At 41.0% G+C, this 12,497-nt stretch overlaps 3 protein-coding genes across 4 annotated transcripts; 2 read left to right on the forward strand and 1 right to left on the reverse strand.

The window, feature by feature from the left end:
* The first annotated feature begins 20 nt into the window (after positions 1 to 20).
* si:dkeyp-84f3.9 (zinc finger protein 271) lies at positions 21 to 2,661 on the forward strand. The gene is made up of 2 exons (XM_054621235.1): positions 21 to 2,375; positions 2,635 to 2,661. The coding sequence occupies exons 1-2, from the start codon at positions 54 to 56 to the stop codon at positions 2,659 to 2,661; spliced, it is 2,349 nt and encodes a 782-aa protein (XP_054477210.1). The 5' UTR covers positions 21 to 53.
* Positions 2,662 to 4,498: 1,837 nt separating this feature from the next.
* Positions 4,499 to 7,453, reverse strand: LOC129110158 (trypsin-3-like). Of its 2 annotated transcripts, none has more exons than XM_054622341.1 (5): positions 7,414 to 7,453; positions 7,170 to 7,326; positions 5,021 to 5,274; positions 4,793 to 4,929; positions 4,499 to 4,701 (listed from the first exon to the last, which is right to left on the reverse strand). In XM_054622341.1, the coding sequence occupies exons 1-5, from the start codon at positions 7,451 to 7,453 to the stop codon at positions 4,552 to 4,554; spliced, it is 738 nt and encodes a 245-aa protein (XP_054478316.1). In that variant the 3' UTR covers positions 4,499 to 4,551. The 2 variants fall into 2 exon arrangements, with proteins under 2 accessions (XP_054478316.1, XP_054478315.1); XM_054622340.1 differs by lacking the exons at positions 7,170 to 7,326; positions 7,414 to 7,453 and adding exons at positions 5,463 to 5,619; positions 5,736 to 5,787.
* Positions 7,454 to 8,473: 1,020 nt separating this feature from the next.
* si:ch211-261d7.3 (uncharacterized) lies at positions 8,474 to 12,268 on the forward strand. Its single transcript, XM_054622293.1, has 4 exons — positions 8,474 to 8,552; positions 8,842 to 9,569; positions 9,946 to 10,371; positions 10,460 to 12,268. The coding sequence occupies exons 2-4, from the start codon at positions 9,314 to 9,316 to the stop codon at positions 11,350 to 11,352; spliced, it is 1,575 nt and encodes a 524-aa protein (XP_054478268.1). The 5' UTR covers positions 8,474 to 8,552; positions 8,842 to 9,313; the 3' UTR covers positions 11,353 to 12,268.
* The last annotated feature ends 229 nt before the right edge of the window (positions 12,269 to 12,497 follow it).

A 12,497-nucleotide genomic window follows, 5' to 3' on the forward strand; every position in this document is an offset into this window, starting at 1 on the left:
CAAGAAGAAAAAGAGGCAGACCAAGAAAAGCAGAAATTGCAGCTTTTAAAACTATGGTTGTTAAGGCTGCTGTTGCCAGGGCTCCTGCTCCCACTGCTTCTGTTAATAATGTTAGTGGTCCTGCACGGCGACTGAGGAGTAGAGGTGAACAACACCCTCCGACACAGGAAGGAAAGCCTGTATCTGAAAGCAACGTAGACCCCAAGCCACCTGAAAGTAGTAATATATTGATCTTTAAAGGTATTAAAAGAAGAACATCTAAACTGGCTGATCAGCAAGTTCCAGCGAAAGTGTCCAAGCTGGATGTTTCCCAGGAGTCCTCACTGTTGATAAAGGACACAGGCTGTGGGGAGAGAGCAGAGACAGATAAGCAGGTGGAAGTAAACACTGTCAAACAAGATACTGATACAGATGGAAAGAGCTGTCAACTCTACCAGCAAGAAGGGCAAGAGCAGCAGGTGGAACTAAAGGAAGGTGCATTACCGCAAAGAAACCCAAGTTCCCCGCCAGCAGTTGATCCTGAAGTTATTTCTTCAGAGGGTTTGAATAATCAAAACTTGGTAAGCGCTACTCAGAGTGATGACCCTTTGAACATAAAGCTGTCAGACGACATGAATGGCAGCGAGGAGTCACAAACAAAAAGCAGACTTGGATCCCCAAAGAATGCAAACCTGCCGAATACACAGTTCTCCAGCACAGATGTTGTAACGTCCTCTGAACACCCAGCTAAAGCTGTTGTAGTCCCGCCCGCTGTGAAAGCTGAGAATATCGAGATAGAGCTGGATCATGTAAATCCTGAGTCAAGTATTCCTAAATCTTTACAATGCAGTGCCAACACAACAGTTAAAGCTCAGGGTCCAAACTGGGCTTTCAGGCGCAAGAGAGGCGGCATAAGAAGGAGGAGAATAAGGAATGTTTTGTTACAGAAAGAGCCGCTTGTAGAGGGTCATAAAAGCAGTGATGACACTCAACAAAATACAGACTATGGTGATGAGTGTAATGTCACCTACATAAAAAAGGGGGAGAAAACGCTGTTAAAATGTGGTTTCTGTGGTCATATATTTAAATTTCTCTCTCAGTTCATCATACATCAACGCATTCATACAGGAGAACGACCGTTCAAATGCCAAGAATGTGGCAAAGGTTTTAGCAAAAATTCAAACTTAAATATTCATCTCAAGACGCACAGAAAGAGCAACATATATCAAAAATGTCCATTTTGCAAGATCAAATTCTCTTGCTCGGAGTATTCCTCTCATATGAAGATGCATGCACAAATACTGGAGCAGGACTCTGAGAACAGCAAATCTGACAAACACAGCAGAGGGAACGACCATGACAACAATGAGGAACTTCATAGACCCGTTTCCAAAGAAAAGAGAGAGAAAAAGGTGTGCCAATACTGTGGTAAAACGTTCCCGTTTCAGTCTGCCCTCATAAGACATGTGCGTGTCCACACAGGAGAAAAGCCTTATAAATGTGATATATGTGGCAAAGCCTTCGGTCAGGCCTATTTCCTCCGTGTTCACGAGCTGACACACTGGTCCGTGAAGCGTTACAACTGCACACGCTGTGAAAAAGCATTCACTCATTACAGCAATGCCAAAAATCACACCTGTAGACCTTTAAGAAGCGGTGAGGATCTACAGCCCAACAGACGTGTAAGGCCTGCGCTAACGTACACGTGCCACATCTGCAAGAATGTTTTTGACCACCTGCAGGAGTTCAACAGCCACATGAGAGCCCACACCGGTGCAAAACTTTATCGCTGCTTGTATTGTGACAAGCTGTTTGGTGTGCTGTCTGAATTTAGTGCCCATCACAGGGAGTGCAGAGGAGAGAGAAACGCGTCCAGCTCTGCCATAAAAGAGGTAGAGACAATGTCATTAATACAGTATACAGTGCCTGCACTTAGGTGTTCATCGGGACACAATTCAGCTTCTCCTCTCAAAGGTGCAAATTGTGAAACACGGACAACGACATCACGGACCGGTCCTAAGAAACGCTTTGCTAGCTTAAAGAAACCGTTCCAGTCCACAGTCATACCGGCTCACCACCTCTCACACCTTGTGTCAAAGTTAAACAAACTAGATAACCGCTCAGACCCCAAGAAATATTTATGTCCAAGCTGCGGGCGACTTTTCAGGCACATGGGGAGACTCCGAGCCCACATGCTCACCCATGCCTCGGGTAAAAGTTACACATGTGCCTGTTGCGGCAAGACTCTAGAAAACTGGAAAAAACTGTGGCATCATCAGAGAATCCATCGACAGCGACGCGGACGCTTCACTTGTCCTCAGTGCGGTGAAGGTTTTCGGTTTGTGGATTCTTATAAAAAACACATGAGTGAGCACCCAGAGTTCCAGTGGATTCAGGTCAGGCCCAAGAAAATGTTTCTGCCTTATCAATGTGAGCAGTGCAGGAGCAGCTTTAAGACTCTAGACTTGCTGTTCAGTCACCAGCTTTGCCATTCCTCAATGCACAAGGACTCTGATTTCGATTTATCCATAGATGATCATACACACTCAAACAAGAACATGTTTTCCCCTCCCACAAATAACCACATGGCTACATTACATCAGTATCCTGAGGAAAACGACAACTGTCCTCGGGGCCCCTTATCCAACTGTCCAGACCCAGCAACGCAAGAGTCACCTATAGCTCCCGTGATTCCCTTTGTCAAAAGTAACGGTCTTGATTTGGTGAAAACTCCCCAGCGTCCCAGCAGCACACATTCGATACATGATAGAGAAACCAGTCGTGACAGGATAGATGAAAATGCACTTGGAAAACCAATTCATCCTTTGAGAACTGTGAAAAGAAGCGTTAGCATATCAAATGACGCGTCTGCAGACGGTGTAAAGTGTGCTGTGTGTGGTGATGCATATCTTGTCATTTCAGACCTTTATCACCATTATTTGCAGCATGCTAGAGGCCAGTTATAATGACCTCAGTGGAAATACGTTACCCCTTCTGTGTTCATCATCATCTTAAACACAGGGGATCCTGTGGTCCTTAATTACAGACTGTAAAAACATTGTCAGTATACACCTGGTAAAGTTATGGGAAATGAAATGCATCAAAATATTTTTGGAAGATTTGTTTAAAATCATGTATTCAACCTGTCTTGCCTGACAGTTTACAGATTCTGAAAAATACACACGTGAATGTACAAAATAATAGGGACACTTTCTTTTTTTATATAGTTCATCAAGCAACTTTAGGTAGGAGCCACTAGCTTGTCTTTAGTTTCTGTAATTACATTTCTGTCCATCAAGAAGAACAAAGAAAGATGCTCCAAATATATTATACATTTAGTACATTAACGCCAGCTAGAATCAGCCCTGGGATAATATCAGCTTCAACAAAATAAGCATTTGAAAACAGAAACTGTGCTGTTTGTAAATGGCTTATTATGGCAAAAAGTTTGATTAAAACATGAAATACCACTGAAACATTTTAGCCCTTATTTATCCTTGTTGCCTTTCAACCTCCTGGCATCTTTATTTTATAACTTGGAAAAGTGTCCTGCACTGATCAAAGGGGCAGGCGTCTTATTGCTGTGAAAGATTTGTTTTGCAGACCTGACAAAGAACTTGTTTCCTCTTTATTTTATAACACACTGTGTAGCTGTATAGTTTTACAGATTTTAAACACCACCTCTTAATACATGCATTCGCTTAATGACAACTGTGAATTTAATTTGAATTTGTGCATTTCAAATCATGCAAGGCTCGTCTTCCACAAGTGATCTGTTATTCATAATGTTTCAGAGGAAGTGATATGTACTGATTTCAAAATGTGTTTTGTTCTAGTCTTCAACAAGGACATGCATCAGCATATTGTATTAACATTAAAAGTAAATATCAGCTTTACTCATGCACGTTTGTCAAAAACTTTGCTCTATTGTGGACTTGTAATATAATGGCTGAAATCAAGTGATGCTAAATTTTCTAGAAAATAAATAACAAATACACATCCCGCACCTGAAGTACAAAGTACACCCATTCTTTTTCACTGCCTTTGAAATAAAAATACCTTTTTATGCTTCAACATCAGCCTTGATTTTGTTGGACTCATGAATGAGCAGCCTGCTCTGTTGTATATGGTTTTATGCTAGAGTTTGTCTTAATACCAATAAAGGCCATTTTTGTATTGATATGTGATCATGTCTGTCATTTTTAGGTCAGAATGTGTGCACCCTTAATCTACATTCATTAAAACCATTACATCCTTAAATCATAAATAGTATGTTAGGAAGAAGGTTATGTCACAAATATCCTTTTAATATTGCTTAACAAGAGAACTAACTTGTGAATCAACATAATGAGTAAATACAGTAGGTCACATTTACGCCCTAAAGTCTTAAACATCTCTGGTTGGGGTTTGTTTACGTCAAAGTCAATTAAAGAGCTGTGGCATCATATTTAAGTCCAAAGTGATCAGTTTGAGTACAATATGTTTTGCTCTGCCAAGAAATGAAAACGGCCAAGATATATTTGATGTAACTTTTTATTAAAGGTATATACAGTTTTCTGTCCTGAAATGACTTTAGTATGAGGCCATGGTGTTGCGGATCCAGGTGTTGTAGTTGCAGACCTTGGCGTAGACTCCAGGCTTGTTCCTCTGGGCGCAGCCGTAACCCCAGGACACCACACCCTGCAGCTGACCGTTGCACACCACGGGGCCACCGGAGTCACCCTGACAGGACACAGATAGAAAGGACAACATGTGAGCAGAAGTGTTCAAAAGTTTGTGTCGCTAAGGAACATTAGAAGACTTTAGCTCGTACCTGGCAGGAGTCCTTGCCTCCCTCGAGGTATCCAGCACAGAACATGTTGGAGGTGATCTGTCCAGGGTAGGCGTTCCTGCAGCTGCTGTCGCTCAGGATGGGGACATTCAGGCACATCAGACGATCAGGATAGTAGCCTAGAGAGGAAGATAGACAATACATGTAAATATTCATACCCCACAATGTACAAAAACTATTTTCCAGTTATGACTGCAGTGTGTTACTGACTTCCAGAGCTGCTGGTGTTGCCCCATCCAGAGACCAGGCAGCGGGTGCCAGAGCTGGCACAGCTGGAGGGCAGGGACACGGTGCGGACGTAGCTGTTCAGGGAGGCGGGCTTGCTCAGCTTGATCAGCATGATGTCATTGTCCAGGTTGTTGCTGTTGTACTTGGAGTGACGGATGACCTTAGAAGAGTCGATGTACTGCTCTGTGCCCTCATTGACAGCAATGTTGTGCTCACCAAGACGCACCTGGATGCGGCTACAGAGAGAGACACGAGGCGTAAATTACATTACACTTATTTGACATTGCACCTGCAATTAGGCGGTAAGTATCTCTGATTGCATTTTATTTTGAAAGAAAATGACGCCAATATTGAACCTCTTAAACTGTTTTTAGTATGACTGTTAACCTATTGTATGTATGTAAAATCAAATGTCTGCACTTACGACTTGTAGCAGTGAGCAGCAGACACCACCCAGGTGCTGGAGATCAGGGAGCCTCCACAGAAGTGGTAGCCAGAGTTCAGAGAGACCTGGTAGGCCACAGAGTTCTTTGAGCACTGGTAGCCTCCAACAATCTTGTCATCCTCGATGGGAGCAGCATCTGAAGGAAATAAAAAGAGGTTCAATATTCAAAGAAATCTTAAATAATCTTTCAAACTCTGATAATATGGACAAAATGTCTTTATAGTATAACTAAAAAGTAAGATTCATACTCACATGCCACTGCGAACAGGGCCAGAAGAATGAAAGCCTTCATGATGTCCGTTTGAGCCTTGGTCAGCTCATCTGCACTGCAGGCCCTTTTAAACCCACTCTGTCCCTTTGCTATCTGATTGGCCAAGGTCATGTACTATTTCCATTTTCTCCACTTCTGGTGTTGAGTAACGTGTGTGAACACGCATCTGGAACACGAGAGCCAACATATTGATTATGTGAGCTTTAGTCCTACCACCAGTCACCTACACTGAGTTTATAAATAATATGTACCTATTGATTTGTTTGAAATGACTTTGAAGTATTTGTTTTATTATATTATTCTTAATAAGCCTCTTTATCCGTCAATGAAATGCACTACATTACTACTAGGCATTACTTGTTATGTGCACTAGATACCATGATCTGGAGAAATACACAATAACTTTCTTTTCAACAATGTATGTAAGTTGTCTGTATTTAATTAATTATGTGTGTATTTTCACCCACACTGCCAGTTAAATGTATGTTTCATGTTTGTCTCCTGTTTGTTCTCCTGATTTATAAATATAAACTAGAATCAAATTGTCAAACTGCTTATTTTAATGCAATCTGATGGAAAATACAAAACAAATGCAATTAATACCACACAATAATGTATACATCAAAACCGTATAAAATGATTGGTTTCCAGTCAGTATTTATTATTAAGTTATTTTGTCACACTTGTGAACAGAAGCAAACCTGCATACACAGTAATGTACAATATATATATATATATGGATAACTATTTTTTATTGTTAATATCCAATGATTAATTAAACACAGGGTTTATCATCCAAGGTGACTGAGTTGAATTGTTATATTTGATTTTACTGATTAGAGCAAGATGCAGTCAAAATGCATTATTATTTTTATGAATTAATGAATTTCCCTCTAATGCCATACTGTTTTGTACAATATTTATATGTATATATTTGGCAAGAACTCTCTGCCTCTCCAGCAGTTCAGCATTTTAGTTGTGAAAGTACAGAAGCACGTAAAAATCCTTTTCATTTTTTATTTCATGAGGTATTTTAACTCAAATATTGCTGAAAAGTATTTCATTTTGTGCCAATATAATACGTTTTAAATTTTACATGTATGTTTTATCCAACAGCACAAAACAAGGAACAACAGATAGAGTTTGATGATCATTTATTTAGTTAAAACATTTCTGACATTATTGTTGCTCTCATTAAGGTGACTTTAGTATGAGGCCATGGTGTTGCGGATCCAGGTGTTGTAGTTCGTAAATTACATTACACTTATTTGACATTGCACTTGTAAGTAGGCAGTAAGTATGTTGGATTGCATTTAATTTTGAAAGAAAATGACGCCAATTTTAAACATCTACAAGCGTATTTAGTATGACTGTGAACCTATTGTTTGTATGTAAAATCTAATGTCTGCGCTTACGACTTGTAGCAGTGAGCAGCAGACACCACCCAGGTGCTGGAGATCAGGGAGCCTCCACAGAAGTGGTAGCCAGAGTTCAGAGAGACCTGGTAGGCCACAGAGTTCTTTGAGCACTGGTAGCCTCCAACAATCTTGTCATCCTCGATGGGAGCAGCATCTGTATCACAAACAGTGAGCTATTTTAGAATGCCCCCCAAACCATGAAAATAGATTTTTAGATGTAATCCCCAACAGAAGAACTTACAGGCTGCAGCAAACAGGGCCAGGAGAATGAAGTACTTCATTATGCACCGACTAAATCTACACACAACACAAGCAGATGCTGTGGGTTTATAAACAGGCTGATCATTCTTTATCTAATTCTCTCAAGGACTTTTCAATGCACCTTTCACAATGATTAAACATTAGCCCACCTGGGAAACAGCAGCTTCGTCTAAGAGAAAAACACGTGGATTTCCATGAGTCTATAATGTTTTCGCTGATAGATACAGATACATAAGCAGCTATAAATCCTGATACCTTCATATGACAAATTGTATTCAATAGTAATACATATGCATTGATTACTGTATAGAAAACAGAAACACAAAAAACAGGCCAAGGTGGAGGAGGCACAGATGAATCAAAACGAGTTGTCATGTTTAAGTTCACATTTTGATTATTTTAGGGGGTACTTTTTAAAAATACAATTCATATGATTGTATGAATTTTAATTAATGCAGTGGTATTGGACACAAACATGTGATTAAAAGGGGCGTTCCACTATGCAAATATATCACACATTGCATTGTCAGTAATTATTATAGTCAGTAACTCAAATGAATCATTATTTTAATCTTGGGTGAACTTATAATTTACTAGACACTTGTCAGAAAGACTGATTATAGGGGAAATAGAGGCAAAACACAGACACTATTATTTAATTTTTGATTTGTTGTACTAAGTTTATGTTGATTACCAGAGACATTCATTTAAAGCCAATCAAATATTAATTCATGATTTGAGATTTTACATGTTTAATTGCCACTAAATAAAACTTTTGCATGTTTTGCTTATCTGCTTTCCACTGACTTAATAATTATGAATGAATCGTTGATTTGAGTTGTGTAAACATAAGTACTGTCTATATGTCCTTGTACATTGTAGTTAGGATAGAATCCCTTACTGTTAACACATCTCAGGACTGTAAGAAACCTACAGGACCTGTACATTAAACTGAGACACATTGGCTAACATCTCCGAACTCTGATTGGTCTTGAACATACCCCCTCAGTGACGTCATTAGTAAGCGACTGTCTTCGGTTTGTGTATCGGCTGCTGAGCTAACAGCTGCACCAATTGTGTTTTGGTTTTGTTGTGTCTCCCATGTGCACTTATTTGGAGGTAAGACAAACACATGCGTTGGCTTGTTTTTCATGTCAGCTCAGCTGTCGTTGGCAGTTCAGGCTGCAGCTTCACCCCCAAAACTGTGCTAGCCTGTTAGCTAACAGCTAGCTAAAAGATAAGCACCTAATGTATGCGGAATGCGCAACCATTGCGGATGTGGTGCAGAAGAAAATGCGCATCGATGCGACAGAATACAGAAGTCATAGACAGTCATATAAAAAAAACATTACTATTTTAAAATGCTACCAAGTTGTAAACAGTGTTATGGTTTGTTGTTTTATTTCAGCTCTGGAGGCGAATCTCTGCCTTGAAATTGCATCTCACTGTATGACAGCTGGACGTTTCGATGTAGCTCCTAGTCTGCTCCAGGTGTTCTTACACCCTGTATTTATATATATATGTTTCCAGTAACATATTATAATAAATTAAAATGATAGAAATGGATTCAAGGGGCTGCAGCTAGCCATAACAGTATCTGGACTCCATGCTCCACTTAGACAACAATGTCTTGATTCAAATGAATATTACTGTTAAAAATCAGTATTTAAGGACACTTTAACTCAGTATTTCCTCAGAAATGTGTGTGTGGGGCAGCTGTAAACAAAGCAGGTTAGTTATTAGCAGATACATCATATTTAAGAGTTGTTATGTCTTTGGCAGTAGGGTCAGTTACACCATGAACTATTGTTAATGGGGCAGCAGCTGCCAGTATCAGAATTGGCCCGCCAGTCAGTTCTGCTGTAAATCAGGTCTGACCCATGACTGAGTACTACGAGGAGGGGGGGCTGCTGTACGAGCAATCACCTCCCATGCACATCAAAGTGGAGTCTCCGGAGGGACCCTTTGGAGGGGGAGCCTCAGAAAACGGCTTCCCCAGGGAGGATGAGGACTCGGAGGGCAGCTGTGACCAGAGCAGTGGATTACCTGGCGGACTCCCCTTCAACGTGGTAGTGGTGCATCCCAACATCATGGCACCTGGAATGTCCTCAGATGAACTCTTGTCCATTGAACAAAGTAAGCCATAGTGAGAACAAGACCGTTACGGGAAACTTGACTGCATATTGTCTTGTTTATTTGTACATTTTTGCAGAGCATGTGTCTCCTAATGACAACAGCACACATAGTATTATTAACAGGCATTGATACATTTTATCGGCAAACTACTACAGGGTTTTGTTTTACCAAGGAAACATTTAGCTCCACTATAATCACTAAGGAAGACTGAGATAAATAATGCTTTTTTGGAGTAATAGTTCTATATGTTTTGGTTTAATAGATTGGAAATAAGACTAACATTGCTGCACATTTCTCTTCCTCAAACAGTATATTTAGCTTCACTTGATATTTCCCTTTCCCTTTTTAAGCTGTTCTCTCACCTCTCTCTCTACAGACAGAGTTATGTCGGCTGCACTGGCTGCTGGCGGTGCAGGAAAAAGAAAGAGTCGTTTCAGTGGAGCAGAACTGGAGGTGTTGGTGTCGGAAGTCACTCGGTGTGAAGGAGAGCTTTTTGGTCCTGCTGGGAGGCTTCGGCGGCGGGAAAGAGAGCGCATCTGGGCAGGTATCCTGGAAAGAGTCAACGCCGTGTCCAGAGTCCCACGCACCCTTCGTGAGGTGAAAAAGCGCTGGGATGACCTGAAAAGACGCAACGGAGGCAGGCTAGCGGATGCTCGCCACCGCAGCTGTTACCTGCCATCCAGCAGAGGAGCCTCGATGCTTGGTCGTCCTTCCCAGACTAGCCCCAGACTTTCACAAGTCAGGCAAAAGCAAAGCACCAGGCCAAAGCCCAGTTTCCCATGTTTCCCTGACTCTGATACAGGTAAATAAATTAACTTTTTTTTGTTTTTTGTTGATTCTATAGATGCAACTTATAATTTACCTGTGTCAATTTACAATATTTTTGGCAGGTGTGGGATTGGAAGGATCAGAGAGAGATGGTTTCGAGAAAGATGAGGACAATCCTGAGCAAGACAGAGAGATGGGAGAATCTGAGTGTGAACCAGGAGAGAACAGCATGGAGGATAAATTGGGATTAGGACTAGGTCTGGGCATAGGACCACCCCCACCATCAGAACGTTGGCTGCCTCCTTCTCCCCTCTACAGTGCTCCTTTCCTCAATGGCAGCCCTCAGCCCAGTAGTCCTCAGCCTTCACTTGGAGCACACCAGGGTCCTCTTGAAGCGCCTCTGCGCAGCTCCTGGCTTGAAGATGAGCTACGAGGGTTAGGGGAAGCAGCAATTCAACTGGGAAACCGAGTAGAAAAGAGTCTGCAGGAGTTTGGGGACGGTTTCAGGCAGGACATGAGAACACTTGTCGCTTCGCAAGAGGCGTTAGCATCCAGTCTACAACAAAACAATGTCCTCTTGCAAAGGCTGTTAGGAGTGCTTGAGGCCCAGCAACAACCACAGCAACATCATGTACAACCAACACACCAATCGCAAACATCTCAACAGCACTTACAGCCAAAGCCAGCTCAGCAGCCGCTACAACAAACAGAACCACTGCAGCAGCAGCAACAACAACAACAGAGGATTGAAACACCACTGCAAACACAACTACAGCATCAGCAGCAGCCACATGTAGTACAACAACAGTCACAACAGCACCAAACACAAATACAGCAGCAGCCAAAAGTTGCTCAGCATTCAAATAATCAGTCTGCTGTAGCTGTGGTTCCTGCACCATCGTCCCCTGACATACATGGCACTTGTCCCTCTGAACCACCCACCAACACGAATGGAAGTGTGCAAAGGCCACGGCGAGGAAGAGCTGCCGATCACAGGCGCAGAAGACGGCGCTGAGAAGAAAGCACTTAGAAACTCAAAGTGCACATCGTGCATATTTGGTGTTTCAGAATGTGACAAGAAATGATCCTCTTTTTCTATTGACACTATTTCTGTAAAAATGTTATTTAGAGTTTTATCTCTCTCAAATCAGAACACTTTAGTTGGTCTTCAGAGAGGACTGAAGTGGATAAGAAAATTAGACACATAATAAAAGATAATAGGGTGGCCTTAATATTAGCTTGGTTCCTCAGACAAACGCTAAAAGACTTCCTGCTTTGTGGAGTGACAACTTCACTCATGGGGCCTTTAATACCCAGACAACAACATACTGTAGGTGCTGATGTTCAATATGCATGTCACTGTACATGCCATGCAGGGCGAACTGCAAAGTTAAGGATGTTCTTACTAGTTCAGCACTGTCTCAATTCTCCTGATTAACGAACTACATTGTCATCAAGTACTCATTATCTGCAGTTGTTACCATATATGGTAGTTATACAGCTATTGCAATTACCTGCTAATGTATGCTTGTGCTTTTTAACAATTTCATGAAAAAGTGTTTTCCTGCTTTGGTTGGACAATAAAGTTAGACTGTGTTCTGTTCAGTGTGTTTTAAGACAACCGTGTTCCATTTTTAAAGTCTTGCCAGTTTTTGATGAAAAACAAGTAAAACCTTCTGGCATAAAGATCACAGTGGGCATCAGACTTTAATTCATGTGTTTATGAAATTTAAAAGCATACATAAGTATGTAGGGGCTATTTATTCTAATATTGCATGCAGTATGATGAATGTGTTTGTAGATAGTTGCAAAGAAACAGCCTATGGCCATCATCTACGTAGTTTTGCACAATCTATATTTTGTAGATAGCGACTGTTCTGATGAAATGTAACTAAACTTTAATAAAATTCAGACATGCACTGCAAATAAAATAATCCAATCACTTGTGGATTTGTCACATGGCATTAAAAAAAGTGAATGCAATGTTGATTTAGGTTGACTTATGTTGTGAATTGAGTATTTGATGTGTAAAATAAATAAATAAATCACAGCAGTAGTAGAAAGGGAAATGTATAACTGAAGGTTTCAAATTACATTTTCAGATGAACCAGTTGTCAGTAAGTGTTTTATTTTGAAAGTGTTGACCGGAAGCATTCCTTG

The sequence above is a fragment of the Anoplopoma fimbria genome, chromosome 20 (genome assembly GCF_027596085.1).
Source record: "Anoplopoma fimbria isolate UVic2021 breed Golden Eagle Sablefish chromosome 20, Afim_UVic_2022, whole genome shotgun sequence".
Taxonomy (NCBI): Eukaryota; Metazoa; Chordata; class Actinopteri; order Perciformes; family Anoplopomatidae; genus Anoplopoma; species Anoplopoma fimbria.

What these genes read in the sequence shown, in the direction of transcription:
- si:dkeyp-84f3.9 (XM_054621235.1), top strand. Translation starts at nt 54, where the DNA reads ATGGTTGTTAAGGCTGCTGTTGCCAGGGCTCCTGCTCCCACTGCTTCT. An exon ending in CAGAGTTCCAGTGGATTCAG is followed by an intron (nt 2,376 to 2,634) that starts GTCAGGCCCAAG and finishes CCAACTGTCCAG; the next exon opens with ACCCAGCAACGCAAGAGTCA.
- LOC129110158 (XM_054622341.1), bottom strand. Translation starts at nt 7,453, where the DNA reads ATGAAGTACTTCATTCTCCTGGCCCTGTTTGCTGCAGCCT. An exon ending in GGCCCTGTTTGCTGCAGCCT is followed by an intron (nt 7,327 to 7,413) that starts GTAAGTTCTTCT and finishes TTTGTGATACAG; the next exon opens with ATGCTGCTCCCATCGAGGAT. An exon ending in CAACACCAGCAGCTCTGGAA is followed by an intron (nt 4,930 to 5,020) that starts GTCAGTAACACA and finishes CTTCCTCTCTAG; the next exon opens with GCTACTATCCTGATCGTCTG.
- si:ch211-261d7.3 (XM_054622293.1), top strand. Translation starts at nt 9,314, where the DNA reads ATGACTGAGTACTACGAGGAGGGGGGGCTGCTGTACGAGCAATCACCT. An exon ending in ACTCTTGTCCATTGAACAAA is followed by an intron (nt 9,570 to 9,945) that starts GTAAGCCATAGT and finishes CTCTCTCTACAG; the next exon opens with ACAGAGTTATGTCGGCTGCA. An exon ending in TTTCCCTGACTCTGATACAG is followed by an intron (nt 10,372 to 10,459) that starts GTAAATAAATTA and finishes TATTTTTGGCAG; the next exon opens with GTGTGGGATTGGAAGGATCA.